Raw genomic sequence first — 20,550 nt, forward strand, 5'->3', positions numbered from 1 at the left:
TTTCTTGTGCGTAATTTGCTTGAGATTTCAATGACCATAAAAGCTTTTGAGGATAGGGCAAATTAAGCTTCGATTCGAACTAGAGTTGCTTTTAATTAACAAAATAGTTGAATGATGCTCAAAATTCAAAAGCATGGGTACCAATAATGATCAAACTTACTTTTAAACAAATTCTATAAAATCTAAACCAAACCCAAGTATAAAACAATAGTTGGCTCACAGATCGATCTGCCCAACTTCATTTCCTCCCTTGTCTTGAAGCATTAATTTACATGAGAAAAGTTTACCAGCCAGATGGGGTCACTTTTCTATTCTATTACTCTCAATTGGAAAAATTCTTAAATGGGGGTTGCGATGGGAAAGATGAAAACGATTTGGAATTTGATAGTACTTTTTTGTTCTTTGTTGAAAGGGGATTGCAAGTTTAGCCTATCTAGGTAGGGCCCCGCCTAAAAGCCTTACTCCTTACCATATATTCATGCATATAGCCGGAGGGCCAAGTTGTTTTCTAGTGCAAAGGACCATTCCTGATAAAACGCAGATGAGGCCAAATTAAACCCTAGCTAGAGGTAGATGACAAAGATTGCATTTGGTTTTCAGCGTCTGCGGGGCCTCAAAGTCTAGCTCTCTCTCTAGTCACCGAGGAGGAGAGAATACTGACATGTAGCCCTAAATTATATTGGCCGACAATTGGAATAATATGTTCATGTTTATTGCATACTAATTGGCATCAGATTCCAGCATTGGTTTGTTTGGTTTGAGCACCTGATGCTACATACAACTACTGCTGACAATATGAATTGCGATTCTATTTTTATCTTTGGTATTAATTTCCATTTTTGTATTGCCCCCCTACTGCTGTGGCTTTGTCTTGTATTCTTGGGAAATCTTATTCAATAACTTGCTCTTTGATGCGATCTTCCTCTACCCTATAGCCCTAATGTGTCTGCTCATATATAATAGAGGAAAGATAAGGACATGATTATTCTTTTTTTCCTCTAATTAATTAATCGAATCGTAAGCTTAATGTCTCACAATAAACTCTGATATTTTCTATGGATTTGCTTTAATATGACTTTAAACATAAGGCAACTCTAAATTAATCTGATTTACGAGAATGGAGATTCGAACTTGAGTGTAAAGAGACAAACTCACTTAATCAATTGGCCTAATCCACGGTATGCTCGATGAAGATATTTTAGTAAAAAACTCACTGACAATACTGACTGTTCCAAACTTCAAAGCATTATTTCACCCACTACCACTATGTTAATGGAAAATCCTTGAAGCCAATCACCATTACCACTATACATGCATACTTTCCTTGGAGAATTTGCAGACCGCCATTTTAAAAGCTAAGACTTCATCCACTTGCCAGTAAAAGCTGATTTATACAGTGTCCAAAGCTTGTAAACTTTATTGTTCTTTGCGCACGAGTGGTCCCTCGAATATGTTCAAAATAAAAATAATCAATCACGTGCTCTTGGATTTTCTATATTCTCCCCTCCTTACCTAAATTCTATTCAATTGTACCCTCTTACGAGGCCTTTACCACCAACTGGTCCATGGGCAGATCAAGCTTTGTGCCTCACTTGGCTCTGAATATTATGCTCAAAACGCAGGTTTTAGGGCTTTTAGGGCGATACATATAAATATTTCTTGGCCTACCAATTTTTCCTTTTTCAAGTTGAAAATTTGCAATGGCTTTTTTGTAGTGGGAAAGTTGTAATCATTGTAGATACAATTCTATTAGGCGCCATAGATAAAGCCATATGAATTGTTCAGTAAAGTTGGAACTAAAGACCATAATCTACTAATAAACTGCGTAATTTAAGAACATTTTGTCCCCTAATCATAACATAACATAACCTCTTACCTTTTTTGTATCCAAGTTCGTAATCGATGAAATTACAATATTTTAAATCGATGAATTTAAGCAATCAAAGGCAATGAACTTGAGCACGTGTAATAGGAAATGGCCATCCATAATTTATAGTCCAAATATATATAGTTTCATTCTTCGTGGAACAAAAACAGTTGTTACTATAATTATCTTTTGGTAAATAAAATGATGTCGATTTCAATTCATTTGACCCTACCAATAAACCCTTTCACTCAACAAAGTTGCTTTTGCCATTATAAATGTAATGAATCAAAGCATTAGGCTCAAGTTAAACGAACCTTGCACAAAGGGTTTTTTAATTTCAAACCAATCACCTTTCCATTTTCTTTTCTTTTACTGGTAATCAAACTACAATTGAACTTCACCTATCTAATCGACACTGCTTTCTTTTCTACTCGAACAAACTTTGCCCGTGAACAATTGAATTAATTGTGCCTTCAGTTAAAGAAAGATTAACTCGAGATTAAGTTAGGTCAAAAGTTCAATTCCTTCCACTATAATAAATAAATAAAAAGTTGTACACCCTTTGAATCCGTATATGGTACAAGTCTAGCTAACTATATAGTCTATTGCGTCTCAAAGTTACAGGCCGTCTACCGTTATTCTATATACAGAGGCTACACAAATTTTTTTTATACTAATTTCTTACACGTGTAAGCTTTCACACGTGTGTCAGAACTCCGTCAATTGACAATCTGGTGACGGCGGCATCGACGGCGGAGACCGCAACTTTTGAAAATAATCCCTCACGCTCACTCCCCCAGCCGTGGCTTTCTCCGTTAAGTCCCCATCCTCCCGAGACGGAATAAACGGCGGCCGTGTAACCTCCGTTAGTATGTCCCACCTCACCCCGCGAAAGAACTCGTGCTCCTTGATCTCGCTCGCGCCTCTGGCGTACCCCAACCGCTTGGTGGGGTCCTTGTGCAACAGCCGTTCGATCAAGTCCGTTAGCGCCGTCCGTTTCCCGATAAACTCGGGCGTTTTCGTCAAGACGTTTCGAAACGTCTCCTTCCGGCTCTTGGCCTTGAATGGCGTCGTTCCGTAGAGCGCCTCGTAAGTGAGAATCCCGAGGGCCCACCAGTCCACAGCAAACTCGTGACCCTCCCCTCGCACCACCTCTGGGGACACGTACTCCTCCGTCCCGACAAATGAGTTCGCTCGCTCGCCGTCCGAGAAGCTCGGCTTCCGGCGACTCACCGGGCTGACTCGGGCGGACTTGGTCTTCTTCAGCCCCTTGCTGTGATTGTCGTTCATAATCGTGAGCCAACGTGTCAAGTGCCTCCGGTGTTTACGACGAATGTCGGGGGCGTCGTCCTCCAAAACGACGTCGGGTTTTACCGTTCTGTGCTTGAGGCTTCGGGAAAGGTCGAAGTCCGTGAGGGTCACGTGACCGGACTGTTGGATGAGCACGTTCTCTGGCTTCAAATCCCGATAAGCGATCCCCATGGAATGGAGGTGCTCGAGCGCGCAGACTATCTCGGCCAAATAAAACCGGATCACGGCGGGGGAGAAAACGCGATCGTTTTGGCGGTAGCGGAGGACGTTGAGGTCGCCGCCGGGGCAGTAAGGGACGGCCCAGCCCATGAACTCGTCGGATTCGAACGACCCCAAGAGGGAAGGCAGAAATGGGTGTGGGTTCGGGTCGGACAGTCGGGTCAGGACCTGGATTTCCCAGCGGGCGCGGCGCTCGGCGTCGAGCTTTGAGCGGAGAGAGGACTTGTCGACAACTTTGAGAGCGAACGGGCAGCGGGCAGACGGGTCGGACGACGGGTCGTGGACCAAGAAGACGGTGCCCATGGCTCCCTTCCCTAAGACCTTGAGGGCTTTGAGGTTTTCGAGGTTGAGCTCCGGCGAGGTGTTGGATGGTGATGGTGCCTCGTCCATGGCTGGATCTAGAGAGAGAGAGAGAGAGAGAGAGAAGGGGAAGGGGAGGGGGGGGGAGAGAGGAGAGAGAGAGATGGTTTTGAGCGTTGGTTTTTGGCTTATATAGAGGATGTTGTGTGCTCTGTTGTGCTGCTTCATTTGTTTTAAATTTTTTTTCTTTTTGTTTTTTGCGCGTATTTTTGGGTAGTGATTGATTGATGTGGCTGTGTGTTTGTTTAATTTTTTTTTTCTTTTATGGTTGTAGTTTTGTCTAATCCAAAGATTAAAGTAGTGTGATTAGTAGGTTTACGCGTAGAAGGAATTTCCACGTACATTACTTAGTAAATTATTCTATGTTTTTGTTTTTGTGACCCGTGTGTGTCACAAATTTAACCTTAAAAATAGAATCATTAGCTCAAATTGATCACTGTATTATAAAAAAATTACAATTCATAGCTTAGAGTTTAAAGATAAAATTCGAAACAAATAAAAAAGATAGTCCTTAGAGTTGTATAGGAAGATGCCTATATTAAAAGTTAAGTAAGAACGAAATAAGTAAAGGATCCAACTCTAAAACTGTATAGAATCAAACCTTTTTCTTTTCTGAAAAGCATTCATATAATGCACTCAATTTTCTTTGTTCATCCATAACTTTATAAAACTACAAGTTTCTTATTAAAAGAACAAGTTACAATTATTTCACACCAACTCTTTATGACTTATAATGTAGTAGCTTGTAATGTAGTAGATATCATATGTACCTTATTAGTCATCATGTATAATATCATGCTTGTGTGTGCATATTCAACATGACTCATTTCGTGACCCATCACGAATTACATGCTCGTATTTTGCCTGACATAACGCTTTCTCATCGTGTTATGTATGTTGTAATCACCCAAATTGTACTTGTACTAACTTTAATTCATTTTTTTCTTTCTTTCAAAAAAGTACTTTTTGTGTTATGTTGAGTACCAAATATAATCCAATTTCGGATATATATGAATGAATACAAAGAATTGGTGTTGTTGCTTGCACCATTACAATAATATAATGATACACGAAATATGGGGGTCGTAAGTGTAATGAGTTGGTTAAAGTGGATGGAAGCTTTCTTTTCTTCAAGAAAGCAAAGGGAAAGGAGGAGGGCACACGTGTAAGACATAAACAAAAGATGCATAGAGCCAAACAAAATGACAAAACAAAATAGTTTGTACGTACGGTTTCTCACATGGGAGTTCCCATGATCTAAGGCAAACTCTCAACGTGCACTCTATGTGGTTTATTGTTGTTGGAATGTCGTCTGCCTCCTGTTCATTTTTATTAATTTCAATATTTATACTTTATTAATTCTCGCTTGAATTAAATTAAATTATTTCCATTATTGTTAATTAAAGTGAACATGCGGTGTGGTGCACTAACAATATTAGATAATTAACAAGACGACCTTTTAATTAGCCAAAAATTAATAATTTGCTTAAGGCAAGTTGATCAAAATTATGGAAATGTCGTATGTGGAGTTAAGGTTGGCCCCTAGGATTAAGGACAGCCCTTCAAGAAGTTGGCTATATTAGTCACAAGTCAAGCTGCCACTTGTCCTTTATTTTGTTGATATTTGTCTCTGGGGGGTCTTGATGTTCTCTACTAATGTGCCATGGTATGGGAATACAGAGACAATGAATATGACATGGTAACAGAGGCAATGTGTATGTGTTTATGTGTCTTATTTTTATTCTTTTATAACTATTATTGTTTTACAGCTACATTCTTTTTAATGAAAAACCAAGATTGAAGTCTTATATGTGTATTTGATATTAAAAAAAAAAGTCTTATATGTGTAAGAAAAATAAATGTTTGGTCGTTGAGCTTCACAAGCGGACAAATGTGTCTCTATTATGACATAACAAGAATTGTTTCACGTTGAGTAATTTGGCTAACCTTGAAATCAATTGACAATGAAAAAATAGCCAAATTACTCAACGTGGACCAACTCTTCACATGTTCATAACATGTTATGCAGTTTTTGTATTATCTAACCATTATTAATCATTGAAAATGGTGGTTTAGGTTGCTTATATGTGTTGTTGGTGGATCAAACCCTTGATAACAAGATCTCCCAAAAACTATTAAAATTAAAGAAATGTTAGCTGCTTGAATTTAATTCATTATTTAGTTTCTATGAAATATCTTCCTATTACTTAGCGTTGAGATGATTTGGACACCAAGTGCAAGTGATATTTATCTATATCTTGCTTCAAATTAAAACATAATATTCACCAAATTTGGACACCAAGTGTAAGTGATATATTTATCTATCCCAATTGTGTATTCTTATGGGTTTTTAATGCAGTGATTTCGACCAAAAAAAAAAGAAAGCCATCTTCAACTATCCACATCACATTCCAAAATAAACGAAGAAAAAGTCGATGACCTACTTCCATTATCTTGAAAGATATATGTCCTCGAAAGCAAGTTGATTATTCTCAAATGAGTCTTTGCCATATGCCACATATAACTAGTTACGAGTAAGATTATCTTCATTAGGGGAAATGAGATGGTAATCTTATGCATATTGTAAAACCTAATTGGTTCATATATACTGCTTGTAAACTTGTTGGCTCAACTGGCACCCCAATTAGGGTTCGTAATTAGGCCGGGCCTCACGGGCTTTTTTGAATTTTGAGACATGGGCCAGGCTAAGGTTTCAAATCCTAACCCTAAGCCTTACCCAAATCACGGGTCACACCAGGTTTTGGCCCATCAGGCCTCGGACTACCCACTTCAGTCTATGGGCTTATGGTCAAAGGATGATCCCAAGCATTAGGTGGTCTATTGACTTATCAAGTTGTGTGATGTTATGTACATAAGAGAAAAACAATTATACAATAAGTGAACGATTATAATTATAAAGGAAAAAGAAAAAGAGAAAGAAAAAGAAATACCAAAAAATAATAATAATAAGCTTTTGCCTACAGGTTTTAGCGGATCGTAAGCATATAATTGAGAAATACATTCAATTCCCATACTTTGCATTTTAAGGGAAAAATGAGTCCACCATTATAACAAATGCAATGACATCATTTTCTAGTGGCGGGCACATCTTGGCAAATTTTGTCCAACCATCTATGATGTAGATGTTTTTAAAAGAAATCTTATTGTGTCCGCCGGACAAAATAATTCATGTTATATCATTGTGAAAACAAAAATAGAATATTAATAAGAAATATACGGTTATATTATTTTCTTGGCAATAAATGATATTTCTTGTTTTGTTTTACTTTAAGTAGCCCTAAACTCATTAGTTAGTGAAAGATAAGCACAATCCACAAGTTGGTTCTAATTAAGAAACTCACATTTGACGGCTCATACTTTCCGACTCTATAAATATTAGCATACACATATTTTCACCAATTTGTACTATGTTGTGACCAAATACCCTAAGGTACAATGGGTTGTTCTCATGTGCCACATGTAACCAGTTAAAAGTCACGTTATCTTCTTTAGGGGAAAGTAGATGTTAATTTGCTGCATATTGGAAACCCATAGGTTTATGTATGATGTATGTAAACTTGTGGGCTCAACTGGCATCCCAGCTAGGGTTCGTCATTGGGCAGAACCTAGATTTTTGGGTTCTGGTAGTCCTCATGTGCTTTTATGAAATTTCTAGCTTGGGTGGGCCTAGACAAGCCTAGCCGTTGTGGGCTGAAGGTTTCAAATTCTAAGCCTAAGCCTTATCCAAATCAAGAGCGAGCAAGAAGAATGGTTGGACCGGGTTTTGGTCAATTAGGCCTCAGGAAACCCACTTCGACACGTGTGCTTAGGGCCAAATGATGATACCTAGCACTAGGTGGTCGATTGACTTCTCGAGTTGTGTGTTGTTATTTATATAAGAGAAGAAACAATTACACAAGTTATAATAAGTTGTTGCAATGTGCAACATGTCACTAGTTACGAGTGAGATTATCTTAATTAGGGGAAATCAGATGGTAATCTGCTGCATATTGGAAATCCATAGGTTCATGTATGCTGCTTGTAAACTTATTGGGCCCAGTTGGCACCCCACTAGGGTTCGCCATTGGGTCGGGACTAGCGAATTTTTTGAATTTGGAACTAAGCAGACTGAGGATTTCAATCCTAAGCCAAAGTTTTACCCAAATTAAGAGCGAGTCGGACAGAGTGTGTAAAAGAAAGAGTCGAACCAGGTTTTGGCCCATCGAGTGTGCAAATGCAATAACATCATTTGCTGGAGATAGAGACATCATGACAAATTTCTCACGACCATTTGCGATGTAGATGTTTTTAGTAGAAATATTAGTGTGTTTGCCGAAAAGAATGATTCTCTTTATATCATTGTGAAAAAAAAAGAATATTAATGAGAAAATAGTAGTAATATTATTTTCTTGATAATGAACAATATTACACAATAAGGTATAATAGGTTGTTTCGATGTGCCACATGGTGGAGAAAAACTTCCCTGTCACAAGTGGAACCCAATGAAACACTGATAGCTGGAAACCTAATTTTACTTCCAAATTAAAATATTTAAAATAATTTATGCACTATTGTTCTTCTCTTTTCTCGCTCAGTTCTCTTTTCCATTCCTTTCTCTTCAATCACTCATCCTTCAACATCATCCACCCACCTCCTTACATGCCTCTTTGTCTTCAACCACTTCCTTCATCACCAATCCCATTTCTCTTTTAAAAAAAAAAATTAATAATATTGATTGAGTTATATTTATCGGGGATTCTAGAAATTTTGAAAATTGTAGAGTTGAAAAAGACTGGGTTGGCTTCAATTCTCTCGAAGAATAGTGAAGGTATTGTTTGGTGGAAGGAAACTTGTTCCCATGTGTCACATGTTGTGTAGAGGTTTAGCACATCGTGCCTGGGACACCCACTTCGTCACATTAGCGTAAGACCAAATGATTATCCTAAAAATTAGATGGTCTATCGACTTATCAAGTTGTGTGATGTTATGTCCATATGAGAGAAAAAAGATTACACAATAAATTAATTAATATATTTATAAAGGAAAATAACAAATAAATAAGTGTTTGCCTACCAGTTTTGGCCGATACTTTGCATATAATTCAGAAACATGTTCAATTCCCCATGCATTACATTTGGAGGGAAAAAATGTTGCATTATTGTAACAAACGCAATAATATCATTTGCCGGTGATAGACACATGATGACAAATTTTTCCCGACCATTTAAGATGTAAATGTTTTTAGCATAAATATTAGTGTGCATGCGAGAAGAATAATTCCCGTTATATTAATGGGAAATATAATGATAGTATTATTTTCTTAACAATGAACAATATTACCAAATAAGGTACAATGGGTTGTTCCGATGTGCCACATATTGGGTAGGGGTTTAGCACATTGCCCCCGGGATGACACTTCACGGTGGACAGGTCCAAGTGTTTGGGATTGTAAGCACTTCTTTCTTTCTTTAGGTAATCGATTAATCATGTGCGCTAAATCCATTCGCTCGTTACTTTGAGGCTAAAAGGGCATAACATAAAAATTAGAATAATACAACTAAGTCATAACTTTAAGGGAGTTTGAAAGAAGATTAACATATGTAGGTATTTATACTAGATGTGTCGCCATGTTCCGGTTGAATCGAGCTAAAGATAACGCGGTATGTTCGTAGTTAAGAGGTATTTCATACTAGGTTGCATTATCATCCCCATAATGCAGGATATCAAAGTAACTGATATATCTTCTATGTTCAATTTGAATCCTATTCCACTGGTTTTGCTCATTAGGACATTCCCCAACCACAAATGCTTCTAAACGGGTTTGGTGCCCACAAGAAATCATTTGGGGACTGTTAGGCATTAATAGATCTCCAATTTGCAATCTATAGGACATCCTATCACTTGCAATCTTAAGCAATGGGTAGTGGGCTTTTGCCCTCTCGAGTCGTCCACTATTATAAATAAGAGGAAAAAAATTCCAGGACAAGTGAAAATCATTCAAAAATAATAATAAAACGTCAATAATACCCTTGCTTAATAAAATACCTTGAAGTATAGCAATTTAATATAATCAGGACAAAATAATGGCTAAAAAGACTTTGACTAGTATTTTGCTTACCGGAGTCTACGGTTCCTACATATATAGCTTAGAAAATTATCCAATTCCACATGCACTTTAGCTGTGAGGAAAAACGATAGGACCATTAAGACAAATGTCAAAACATCATCTGCTAGTTATGGTGCTGTGCGCATCCTGGCGAACTTTGTCCGGCCATTCACGATATAGATATTTCTATACGAAATATCCCCATTGCAATGAACAAAAATGAGACTAAATGTACCATTGTAAAAACACAATAAGCATATTAAGTAGAAATATAGTTGTAATTTTATTTTCTGGATTCTCATTACATAAATGTGATAGCTTACTCTTAACAATGAACAATATTACCAAATAAGGTACAATGGGTTGTTCCGATGTGCCATATGTTGGGTAGGGGTTTAGCACATTGCGCACGGGATGACACTTTACGGTGGACAGGGCCAAATGCTTGGGATTGTAAGTGCTTCTTTTTTTCTTTACGTGATCGATTAATCATGTGTGCTAAATCCATTCGCTCGTTACTTTGAGGCTAAAAGGGCATAACATAAAAATTAGAATAATACAAATAAGTCATAATTTTAAGGGAGTTTAAAAAAAGATTAAAATATGTAGGTATTTATACCAGATGTGTCGCCATGTTCTGGTTGAATCGAAAGAAAGATAACGTGGTACATTCGTAGTTAAGAGGTATTTCATATTATGTTACATTAGTATCCCCATAATGCAGGATATCAAAGTAATTGATATATCTTCTATGTTCAATTTGAATCATAATCCACCAGTTTTGCTCATCAGGACATTCCCCAACCACAAATGCTTCTAAACGCGTTTGGTGCCCATGAGAAATCATTTGGGGACTGTTAGGCATTAATGCATCTCCAACTCGCAATCTATAGGACATCCTGTCGCTTGCAATCTTAAACAATGGGTGGTGGGCTTTTGCCCTCTCGAGTTGTCCACTGTTATAAATAAGAGAAAAAACTTACAAAATAAGTGAAAATCATTCAAAAAAGTATTCAAAAACGTCAATAATCCCCATGCTTAATGAAAAACCTTAAACTATAGTAATTTAATATAATCATGACAAAATAATGGCTAAAAGACCTTGACTAGTTTTTGGCATACTGGAGTCTACGGTTCCTACATATATAACTTAGAAAATTATCCAATTCCACAGGCATTCTAGCTAGGAGGAAAAACGATAGGACTATCAAGACAAATGACAAAACATCATCTGCTAGTTGTGGTGCTGTGCGCATCCTGTCAAATTTTGTCCGGCCATTCACGGTGGATAGGGCCAAGTGCTTGGGATTGTAAGTGCTTCTTTTTTTCTTTAGGTAATCGATTAATCATGCGTGCCGAATCTATTTGCTCGTTACTTTGAGGCTAAAAGAGCATAACATAAAAATTAGAATAATACAACTAAGTCATAACTTGAAGGGAGTATAAAAGAAGATTAACTTTAAGGGAGTGTGCCGACTAGGACGTCGGGTCCCTAAATGGGGTGGATTGTAACATCCCACATCGACCAACGGAGAGGAGGTGATGTGTCTTATATGTACATGCCCGCCTCCATCTAGCACGAGGCCTTTTGGGAGCTCACTGACTTTAAAGTCATAGGAACTCTGAAGTTAAGCGAGTTGGGGCCAAAACAATCTCAACTGGGAAGTTGCTCGTGAGTTCACAGAAACAAAATCGTGAGAGCAGAGAGGGGAGCCTAAAGCGGACAATATCGTGCTACGGCGGAGCCGATTCCGGGATGTGACAAATATCTTTTATAAGTTTTTGTAACAAATTTGTAGAACAAAATAAGAAGTTTATTAATTAATTTATCCTACATATTACATTATTTTGATTAAGTCTAAAATAATGTTAGAGATTGTAAAAAAAGGGTCGAGACTGGCGAAGCCTAAATGGGCCTAGGTTGGCTGGGCCTTGGGCAGGTCGAGAGTTTAAAATCTTAAGCCCAAGTCCTATCCAAATCAAGAGTGGGCTGAGCATTGGTCCATTGGGCCTTGGGCTACCCACTTCGCTAAGGGCCAAATGATGATCCTTAGTTTTAGGTTTGAAACTCCTATGCACTCGTGTGTGTGTGAGTAAACCCCTCCCCTTCATTCCTTTGACCAGAAAAAAAAAAAAAAAAACCCCACCGCAAAATTTTGAATTATAGAATGTGTTTATTTTTATTTTTATAATAAGCATCCTAGAAATTAGGTTGCATGTATTGAACGTTTTGTCATTATTAGTTCAGATATCAGAAATTTCCCTTCAATGTTGAAATATATAGGACAAAGGAGATAAAAATGCAGATATATGTGAAAAGGACATACAAGTTCAACTTGGATTGAGCCATCACATTGTCATTTATTACACTGATTGTTCCATTCGGAAGCATAGAAGACAGTACATTAATGTTCCTTTCCATATCTTATTTTATAAGCTAGATATATATCTTATTGTTTGTGCCAAAATCGGGATTTACTCATTAATTTGAATAAAATTTGTCGAATTAATATGAACCCTTAATTTATATAGAAATCAGCTGTTGGGTTGAATATGATGATACCTGCATACGTAATCAATTACTCTTTAGTTTTCTAAGCCTAAAAGGCCTTGTAAATTTCTAATCATCGTTTTCTTTTCTGGTATGAGCTAATCATCAATCAACCAAACTAATTGCTTTTTTTTCATTAACTTGAAAGCATAATTACCAGATTCCCGGACTCTTCTCCACTAAGCTTTAATTTGTTTGTTGGTGGCTTGATATGCTACTTGAACCTAATTTACTTTGATGGTCTGAGCTAGTCATGTTGGCATGCATATGCGTACTGTTCTGATAAAATTAGAGCATCTAATTCAAAACTAGTTACCAATGATTGAAGAGATCAATATATTATATATATACTCTTAGTTTAAATTAAAAGGGGGAGTGAGTTTCTCATACATACTACTAATTAAGTTCTATTGGGGTGCAAAACCTGAGACTATTGATCTACAAATCAAAATCATTTTACACTTAACTAGACTCTGTTGACATGTTATATATATATACTTAACATTTTTAAGGTTAACCAATTTGTTTTCTGTTGAAGGGTTTGAATGTGTGGGGATGAGGTGTTTTCTTATGTTGCTAGAGAGAGAGAGAGAGAGAGAGAGAGAGAGAGAGAGAGAGAGAGAGAGAGAGAGAGAGAGAGAGAGGGAAAGATGATGATGTGATTTCGATGTTAGCACATTGCCAACAATAAACAAGGAATACTTTGGAAAAGGATCCTCTAATATATCTAAATCCTACCCCATATATTCCAACTTTAGGTTACACAAAATCTTGTTTCACTGTTTTCTTTTTTGGGCTATCTTTTGAGCTTATATTGGGAACATGATAACCCCACCAAGAAATGTTTAAAATCTCCTTATAAATTTCACCCTTGAAGTTTCATAAGATGTGTTCCTGTCTGCCATAATTTGGTGGGAGAAAATGTAAGCTTCCACCTAAGCTCAAAGTGAAAGGAAAGGAAAAACTACTAATTATATTCCTCCACCCATGTCAAAGTTTGGGAACATATGTAGCTTTAAAGAAAATAGCTTTTTATACTTGATGATGCCCTTGTCGGCCATGATTCCACCATCAAAAGAAACCATTCCTTTATTTTAAAAACCTTGTAGGTTCTTTATATATATATACTGAAGTTTTTTTTTTAGTGCGAGATTTTAATTATTCAAAATAATAATAATTTATGAGTTGATTTCAATTTATAACATAATAAGTACCATTATTTGGATCCGCATATACTTTTGTGCATGCAACATAAATAATCTGTAAATCAGGCTGAGAAATGGGTGCACCATCTACTTACAGAGGTACCCACCAATGAAATAAGAATGTCCTTAAAAATGCGTATATTCATGCTGAAAAATCATAGGGCTGACAGACAAAAAAAAAACCTACAAATCGTAGGATTACTTAATATTTTTAGCAGTTTTGCAATTATTTTCAATCGCGCGCCATTGATGAGATAATAGTGATTTTGAACATTATATATATATATATATATATATATATATATAGTGGACCTGTGCTTGATGATCTATTCAATCGTCAGAAAGTACTACTGATATTGGTACTGTTATTTTTGCATGCTTTCCATATCCCATGGGCCACGGCCATGAAAATTCTCTGAAATAGACCTGTTTTGTGCAGCTGTTGGTTGCATCCAACTTGTATGCATATATGCTTGGGCATTTTCATGATGGGGAGAGAGAGAGAGAGAGAGAGAGAGAGAGAAGATATATAGTTTTTGTTACTTTTGTTGTAGGTTTTGTGCTTATACTTTGGCACCACACTGACTACTGGAAAAGGGCTCGATCGAGCTTTGCTTTTTGCTAGACAGCTACCCTTTTCTTTCTTACTTTATTTTTTTGTTTTTGGGTATTTAATTATTGTGGTTATTATTGTGGAGGTTGATAGCATGAATGAATTCAAGTAGAATATCATTACAAACGATTGCCAATAGAGTAGACACAAATAATGACTCTACGTGCTATGTTTTTTGTAATGGTATTAATATCCTAATCTTTTTCCATTTCAAAAATAATAATAATAATAATAATTATTAAAGAATTGCAATGGCATTATATATGATTATTGCTGTTATTATTTTTAGTGTAATAATTAGCAACGTGTTTAAAAAGTGATTGGAATTTCCTTTCTAGTAAAGAAATAATAAGTTGCATTGTCATTTGAACCTAAAATGCACCTTTTCATCAACTTGATCTGTTCAATTATATTTATTGGTATATAGTATAGTATTTGGTTTGTTGGTAAGATTTTGTTTTGAAGTGCAAGTTAACCAAAGTCGTTGAAATTCCATTAGTTGGGCTGAATTCTTTAATTTTGATAAATTCTTGCTTAGAAATTAATATTGTAATTAAGCAAGATACGGACTATTTTCGAATTAGCACATGTTCTCAAGTCCCTTTGCTTAGTCCTATGAATTAAAAATTTTAGTCAATCAAATTCGTGATAGATAAGTATATCAACTCAGTCATTCTCTTGCTTATGCAATCCGCAACAAGAGGGTCTAAAAAGTCCACCAAGACTTGAAGATGATTAGGAATTCTTGATGCAACCAAAGTTTTGACGTAGTCCGCAAAACCATTTTCTTGTGAAAGCTTCACACAAGAAAAACCGTACACTACTAGCCACAGATCAATCATGCTTTTCTAGGGAGTTTTTTAAGGTGTCTTTTCGGTGCATATTGAATTAAGCATGGAAGACACTCGTAGACATTCCTACGAAAGCACGAATGATTCATGACCAATGTGTTTTTGTTTTACACTAGTCTATGTTTGCTGGTCATGTGACTGGTTGTTGCAACGCTAATTGGACTTGATTAAGATATGTTTTAGTATTTTCAACACACAAAACAAAAGAAAACAAAGAAAAAGAAAATCTCCACTTTTGTTATATGGGCTTATGTACTGCAAGATCACGCACTGCACTTACTTGGGTTAGAGTTTCAAACAACTGGACAAAGCCCAATTAAGATAGCCAATTCAAAACGACTTCTCCGATTAATCCCTTTTTTCACCAGCTATGAACTATGTTTACTAACCACATGAATCGTGAATTAATAAGCAAATTGTGCTCGTTTTAATTAAATTTTGATGAACAATTTATCCCCAAAAAAAACACAAAAAAACGCATGGTTATCATGAAAAATGGACAGCCATGAATGCAAATGTAGAGGTATTCGCTATAGCTATGGCTCTTTTCTATGTTCATTGTTGAAGACTCCTCATTGATTGATCACATTGTTCATCTTCCTCTGCCAAGCCACGGTTTCTGTGGTCGACTGGTACACACTCTTTCCCTGACCGTGTCCTCAACAATTTGTCTGTGACGGCACCGAGAGCTACAAAATGCCCGCAACGAACTGCAATATTCACATCAACAGTTAATATTATCATTATTCTCCATAATTTGTTAGAAAATTAGCCAACGTGGAAAGACTTTTATACGCAGAATCTATGCTCTAGTGATTACATATTATTTTTTCCATGATTTTCTCAGCAACCAAACACAAACAACTATTCAACCTCCCATTTACATCACTTTCAGAAAAGAACCACATGTATCAACATTTGTCAAGAAAGGGGTGCCTTAATTCAATATGTAAATGGCGGAGCTATATACAACTAGGCGTACCTGTACATATAAATGTTATCTTTCTCGCCAAGGATCTTTCTGCAGTAGTTACATCTATCAAGGAAATTGCCACTCTGCCCTTGGCCGTTCTCCATATTGGGCGACCATGCCGGTGGAGACGCATCATCCTCTTCCATGGGAACTTTCTTGGGATAGCGCTGTGGCTTCATCTGCAGCCGCTGCTCCGGCGGTGGCAGCGGCAGGGGCTCGTGGAGAGAACTCAAGTCGTAAAAGCTAGTTGAGGACCGAACAAAGCGCGGGCGTTTCCCAGGCATTTTTGGTGTCAGCTTGGGGGTTTTACAGAAAGAGAATAAGGGTTTTGGTCTTTTAGTGTAGAGAAAAGATTGGATTGGGTAGTAATTTGGGTGTTGGAAATGGGTTGAATGGGGAGATTTATATAATGATAGTTAGTCCTCCAACTGTATAATAAGTTCTCAGGTTGAAGTCTTCCAACTGTTTACGCGGTGTATACATCTACATATATAGTTAAGAAGGGTAGGTTTTCATTTTAACTAAGAGTTGTGGTTCTATCTAGGTTAAACCTGCAAACCATACAAAAACTGTGTGCTATTTTTGGTATAACTAATAACCTCTCAGTCAACAAGAAAAACTAATGACAGTTTTTAAATAAATTTGTTTTTAATTCTATTATTTTGGTATAAAGTTTTTAACTAAGTTTGTTTCTAATTCTATTATTTTGGTAATTCGATTATTTTGGTATAAAGTTTTTAAATAAGTATGTTGTTTTTATTGCTTTCGAGTCTATCTATATGATTCATATAAATCTCTACTTTCTAGCATTTTTTTTTCCCGTCAGATATCAACTATCAAGCCTGCTTAGTGATTTTTGAAACAAGTAGCTAAATATTGTACCTAAATATGATTGCATACATATTGAAAGATTTGGTGTAGTTGTCTTGATACAAGCCATAGTGTCATTAGTTCCACATCGAAGTACGTAGTAATCTAGAGTTTAAAACAAATAGAGGTTTTTTAGGTTTTAGACATAAAAATTTCAATTTTGGAAAAAGCACTCATTTCAAATCAGTACAAATGTATTGGATTCTTTATTGGAAATTTAAAATAAATAAGGCATTTTCCATTTTGTACTTCTTTTAAAATTTTCTCTCTCATTTTGCTTTTCCAAAATGTGGGAGGACACAACCCTCCTCCAGAGTTAAAATCGTAAAGTTGGGGCAAGTAGAAAGGGACATTTTGGAAAAGAAAAGAAAATTTTAAAAGAAGCAAAATGGACAAAATGCCCTTATTTATTTTAGATTTCTAAGGAATCAATACACATGTCTTTGATTTAAATTTGTCTTTGAAAAGCTTAGCTTTCAAAGTGAAATTTTTATGTCTAAAACCTTAGAAAAATACAAGTATATAAAACACTGAAGTATTCAATAGTTACATGTTTAGAGCTAAATATTTTTAATTTAGTCATGTCTAATTTGTTTTAGAGGGAATTTTAACTTAAATTATAAGTTGTTTATTACAAATTCTATATGTTATATAATATAATAGAGGAGAGATCAAAAATGGGGAGACCAGGGCCACTCCAAGCCTAGGACTAGCTCCGCCATCGCCCTCCTCCCCCCTTATTCTCTGTTACTCAACCCTGTTTTGAGTATCTTTCGAGGTTCATCTCGGAGCATTTGGCTATACCTATAGGAGCAAATAAATTCGATGACCAATCAGGAGGTGCCATGTAAAAGAGAAGCAAACCATGATATGCTTAACTTTTAATATAAGTTTGACACATCACTAAAAGAAAGATCGAACTGTTAAAATACTGGCAAATCACCACTTTTATTACTGCTGGAAAAATAGATTTATTTATTTATTTCACATATGGAAGCTAAAGTCTTGCTTTCTTTCGTCAAAAAATATGAACATTGAAGGAAGTTGAGGTTTCACTCCAAAACCAATTGGCTATGGGGGGGAGTAGCCTAACTCCTTATTTTCTATTTCATAACAATCCATGTCCCTTTCTTTTTCCTTCCCCACTACAAATTTAGAATGTTTATCTTTTTCCGTTTGGCTAATTTGTTTTCAGATTAAATCAGTATACTTCCTTCTCCGAAAAACAATAGAACCTTCAACCATAGGTAGGTATCATTACTCACAATACAAAAACGGATTCCTGATTGAGAGAAATTAGGAGAAATCCCGAAGATGAGATTGGAAATGAAATAACATAGTTTATTTGAATATCAGAGTGAGAGAAGAAAGCAAAGCGTAACCAACTGTCTTTATGATCGTGGGAATCAAAATACAATGAGAGTTCTTCGAGCTTCAGAATTTGGGTTTTGAGGGTACACATTTTTGAAGAGCCTTTAGCTTTTGTTTGTCAATTTTTTCCTACTAGCGTAAGTGACGTGTTTAGCTTTTAACCCTTGGATTGTATTTTAATGATATGGCAATCTTACATTCAAAGTCAAGCATATCCTAACAGATACAATCCAGACAAAGAATCTGGATCCGAAGTAGTATAGTTTAACAATTGTTTTTTTCTCAATTGAAATAGTTAATTAAAATAATTGAATCAAATTAAATTTGGAATGGCAGGAATGTATAGTTAAAATTGTTTTAATCAATTTCTATTTAAATATTGAGTCACTTCCTTGTTTTCTTGTTTTGTTTTAATTGTTAGATGGAAAGTCAAGTGGAGGCGTGAACATGAGAGGAATTAGATATTACAACAATATTATCAATGAACTCTTACGTAATGGTAAATCATCCCACCTTGATCATGATTGAATTATCAAGAGTTACATGCAGTCATAAAATATCATTGATTCAAAATTTTAATTTGCTTTACTCATCATGGTACATGTATAGGTATAAAGTCATTTGTCACACTCTTTCATTGGGATCTTTCTCAAGCTTTAGAAGACAAATATGGTGGTTTCTTAAGCCCTTGTGTAAGTAAACACAATTTATGCCCTGAATATTATTGGTCATCTAATTAAATACATATTACCATAACATACGCATCTTGTAATGGGTAAATACAACAACCATTTTCAGGACTGCGCATATCTTTATTTTAAGGAATTTGGTGTCGAGTAAAAAACTTAATCACGTTGAATGAGCCATATACCTACAGTAACAATGGTCATGCAACTGGGGCCTTCGCACCAGGATGATGTGAAATTGGTACTTATGTGACGAGGGGTAAAATTACATGTTACTCAAACAAACACAGCAATCTTCACACACTTTAAACTTGACCAAACATACTTATGACTAGTCAACTACTAGTCATGAAAAACCATTACCAAGAACACACAAACAGAGTATACCAATATGTACCTACAAGCTTAAAGATTACTAGTGACAACCTAAGCACTCAAAATTTCCCGTCAATCTAGTCATCCTCTGTGCTAACAACAACTATGGTGAAAGTGTGTGAATGCATTATAATCAAGTAAACACCAAACATCAAATAATGATGATTAGTCAACCGCAAGAACACAAACTCAGAAATACATGAACATCATGCGATGACTAGTCAACTATCAAGAACACAAACCCAGAAAATTATAGAGCTACAAACCATAAATTGTTCACTCAGAAACCCACCAATGGGAAAAACTGGGGGTCATCAACCGACCAGGCAATCCACTAAGCGAAAAAGATTCTTACAAAGAAACATAAGCAAGCTCAAGAAATCCTAGATCTATTTAAGATGATAAGCTATATCTCCTTTGTGCAATCTTCTTCTCCAACTTAGCAAAACCAGTAGCCTAGTCCTTCATGGCAATGAAAACTCCTTCTTCAGCTCTTTCATCCCATGGCACCAGCTAGCCAGCTCAAACTAAGATAGAAACCAAAATTTGGATTCAAGGAAGAATGACCAATTTCTTGAAGAAACCATACTCTTGAAGAAATCAATCTTGAATCTGACCTAGATGTATATGAGAGAGTGTTTGATCTAGCTAGATGTAGATTTCATATTTCAAAAGCAGTTTAAAAAAAAAATCAATTTGGAAAACTCATAGATAAAAAATGTGATGGTTTTCTCTTGAGGAATGAGAAGAGAAAGTTAGCAAGAAACTTTTCCAAAACTTCCTATCAAAAGAGATGGTTGCCAAATAAGGAATTCTTTGGCTCTTACCTAAAAATTCATAGGTCAGAATAATACACATGGCATTTGAGAAAATTCGCAGAATAGGACAAAAAAGTTGGTTAGGATCTAGCTGGAAATCTTACTGATGCAAAGGATGATTAGTCATACGAAAGAAAGATGATTAGTCATAATCTTAAGAAATTTAGTGAATGCAATATGGTGCAATGCAAAAATTACCTTCATCAAACACATTGATTATCCATCAGATTGTAGCGAGATAAGAACACTTATAGAAGTAATTCTTAATCTAAACTAGAGTTTGGGAAATTACAATGATTGTCCTATTATAATATTGTCAAAGGAAGCCAAAAGAAAAACACAAAATGCATACACTTACATGATGCTTAGCTTGG

At 36.0% G+C, this 20,550-nt stretch overlaps 2 protein-coding genes across 2 annotated transcripts; both read right to left on the reverse strand.

Moving 5' to 3' along the window:
* Nucleotides 1–2,371: 2,371 nt before the first annotated feature.
* LOC103319605 (serine/threonine-protein kinase UCNL) lies at nucleotides 2,372–3,856 on the reverse strand. Its single transcript, XM_008221166.3, has one exon. It carries the CDS (start codon nucleotides 3,785–3,787, stop codon nucleotides 2,576–2,578), a length of 1,212 nt encoding a protein of 403 aa, XP_008219388.2. The 5' UTR covers nucleotides 3,788–3,856; the 3' UTR covers nucleotides 2,372–2,575.
* An 11,819-nt stretch (nucleotides 3,857–15,675) lies between these two features.
* On the reverse strand, nucleotides 15,676–16,387 carry LOC148921306 (uncharacterized). The gene is made up of 2 exons (XM_089048577.1): nucleotides 16,066–16,387; nucleotides 15,676–15,793 (listed from the first exon to the last, which is right to left on the reverse strand). Exons 1-2 carry the CDS (start codon nucleotides 16,338–16,340, stop codon nucleotides 15,676–15,678), a joined length of 393 nt encoding a protein of 130 aa, XP_088904703.1. The 5' UTR covers nucleotides 16,341–16,387.
* Between the last annotated feature and the right edge of the window lie 4,163 nt (nucleotides 16,388–20,550).

This window comes from Prunus mume, linkage group LG1 (assembly GCF_029339155.1).
Source record: "Prunus mume cultivar Tortuosa linkage group LG1, ASM2933915v1, whole genome shotgun sequence".
In the NCBI taxonomy this organism is placed as follows: Eukaryota; Viridiplantae; Streptophyta; class Magnoliopsida; order Rosales; family Rosaceae; genus Prunus; species Prunus mume.

Bases quoted from the DNA above. Each gene is read 5' to 3' on its own strand.
- LOC103319605 (XM_008221166.3), bottom strand. From the start codon at position 3,787: ATGGACGAGGCACCATCACCATCCAACACCTCGCCGGAGCTCAACCTC.
- LOC148921306 (XM_089048577.1), bottom strand. From the start codon at position 16,340: ATGCCTGGGAAACGCCCGCGCTTTGTTCGGTCCTCAACTAGCTTTTAC. The intron at 15,794-16,065 runs GTACGCCTAGTT...TGAATATTGCAG, and splicing joins GATAACATTTATATGTACAG to TTCGTTGCGGGCATTTTGTA.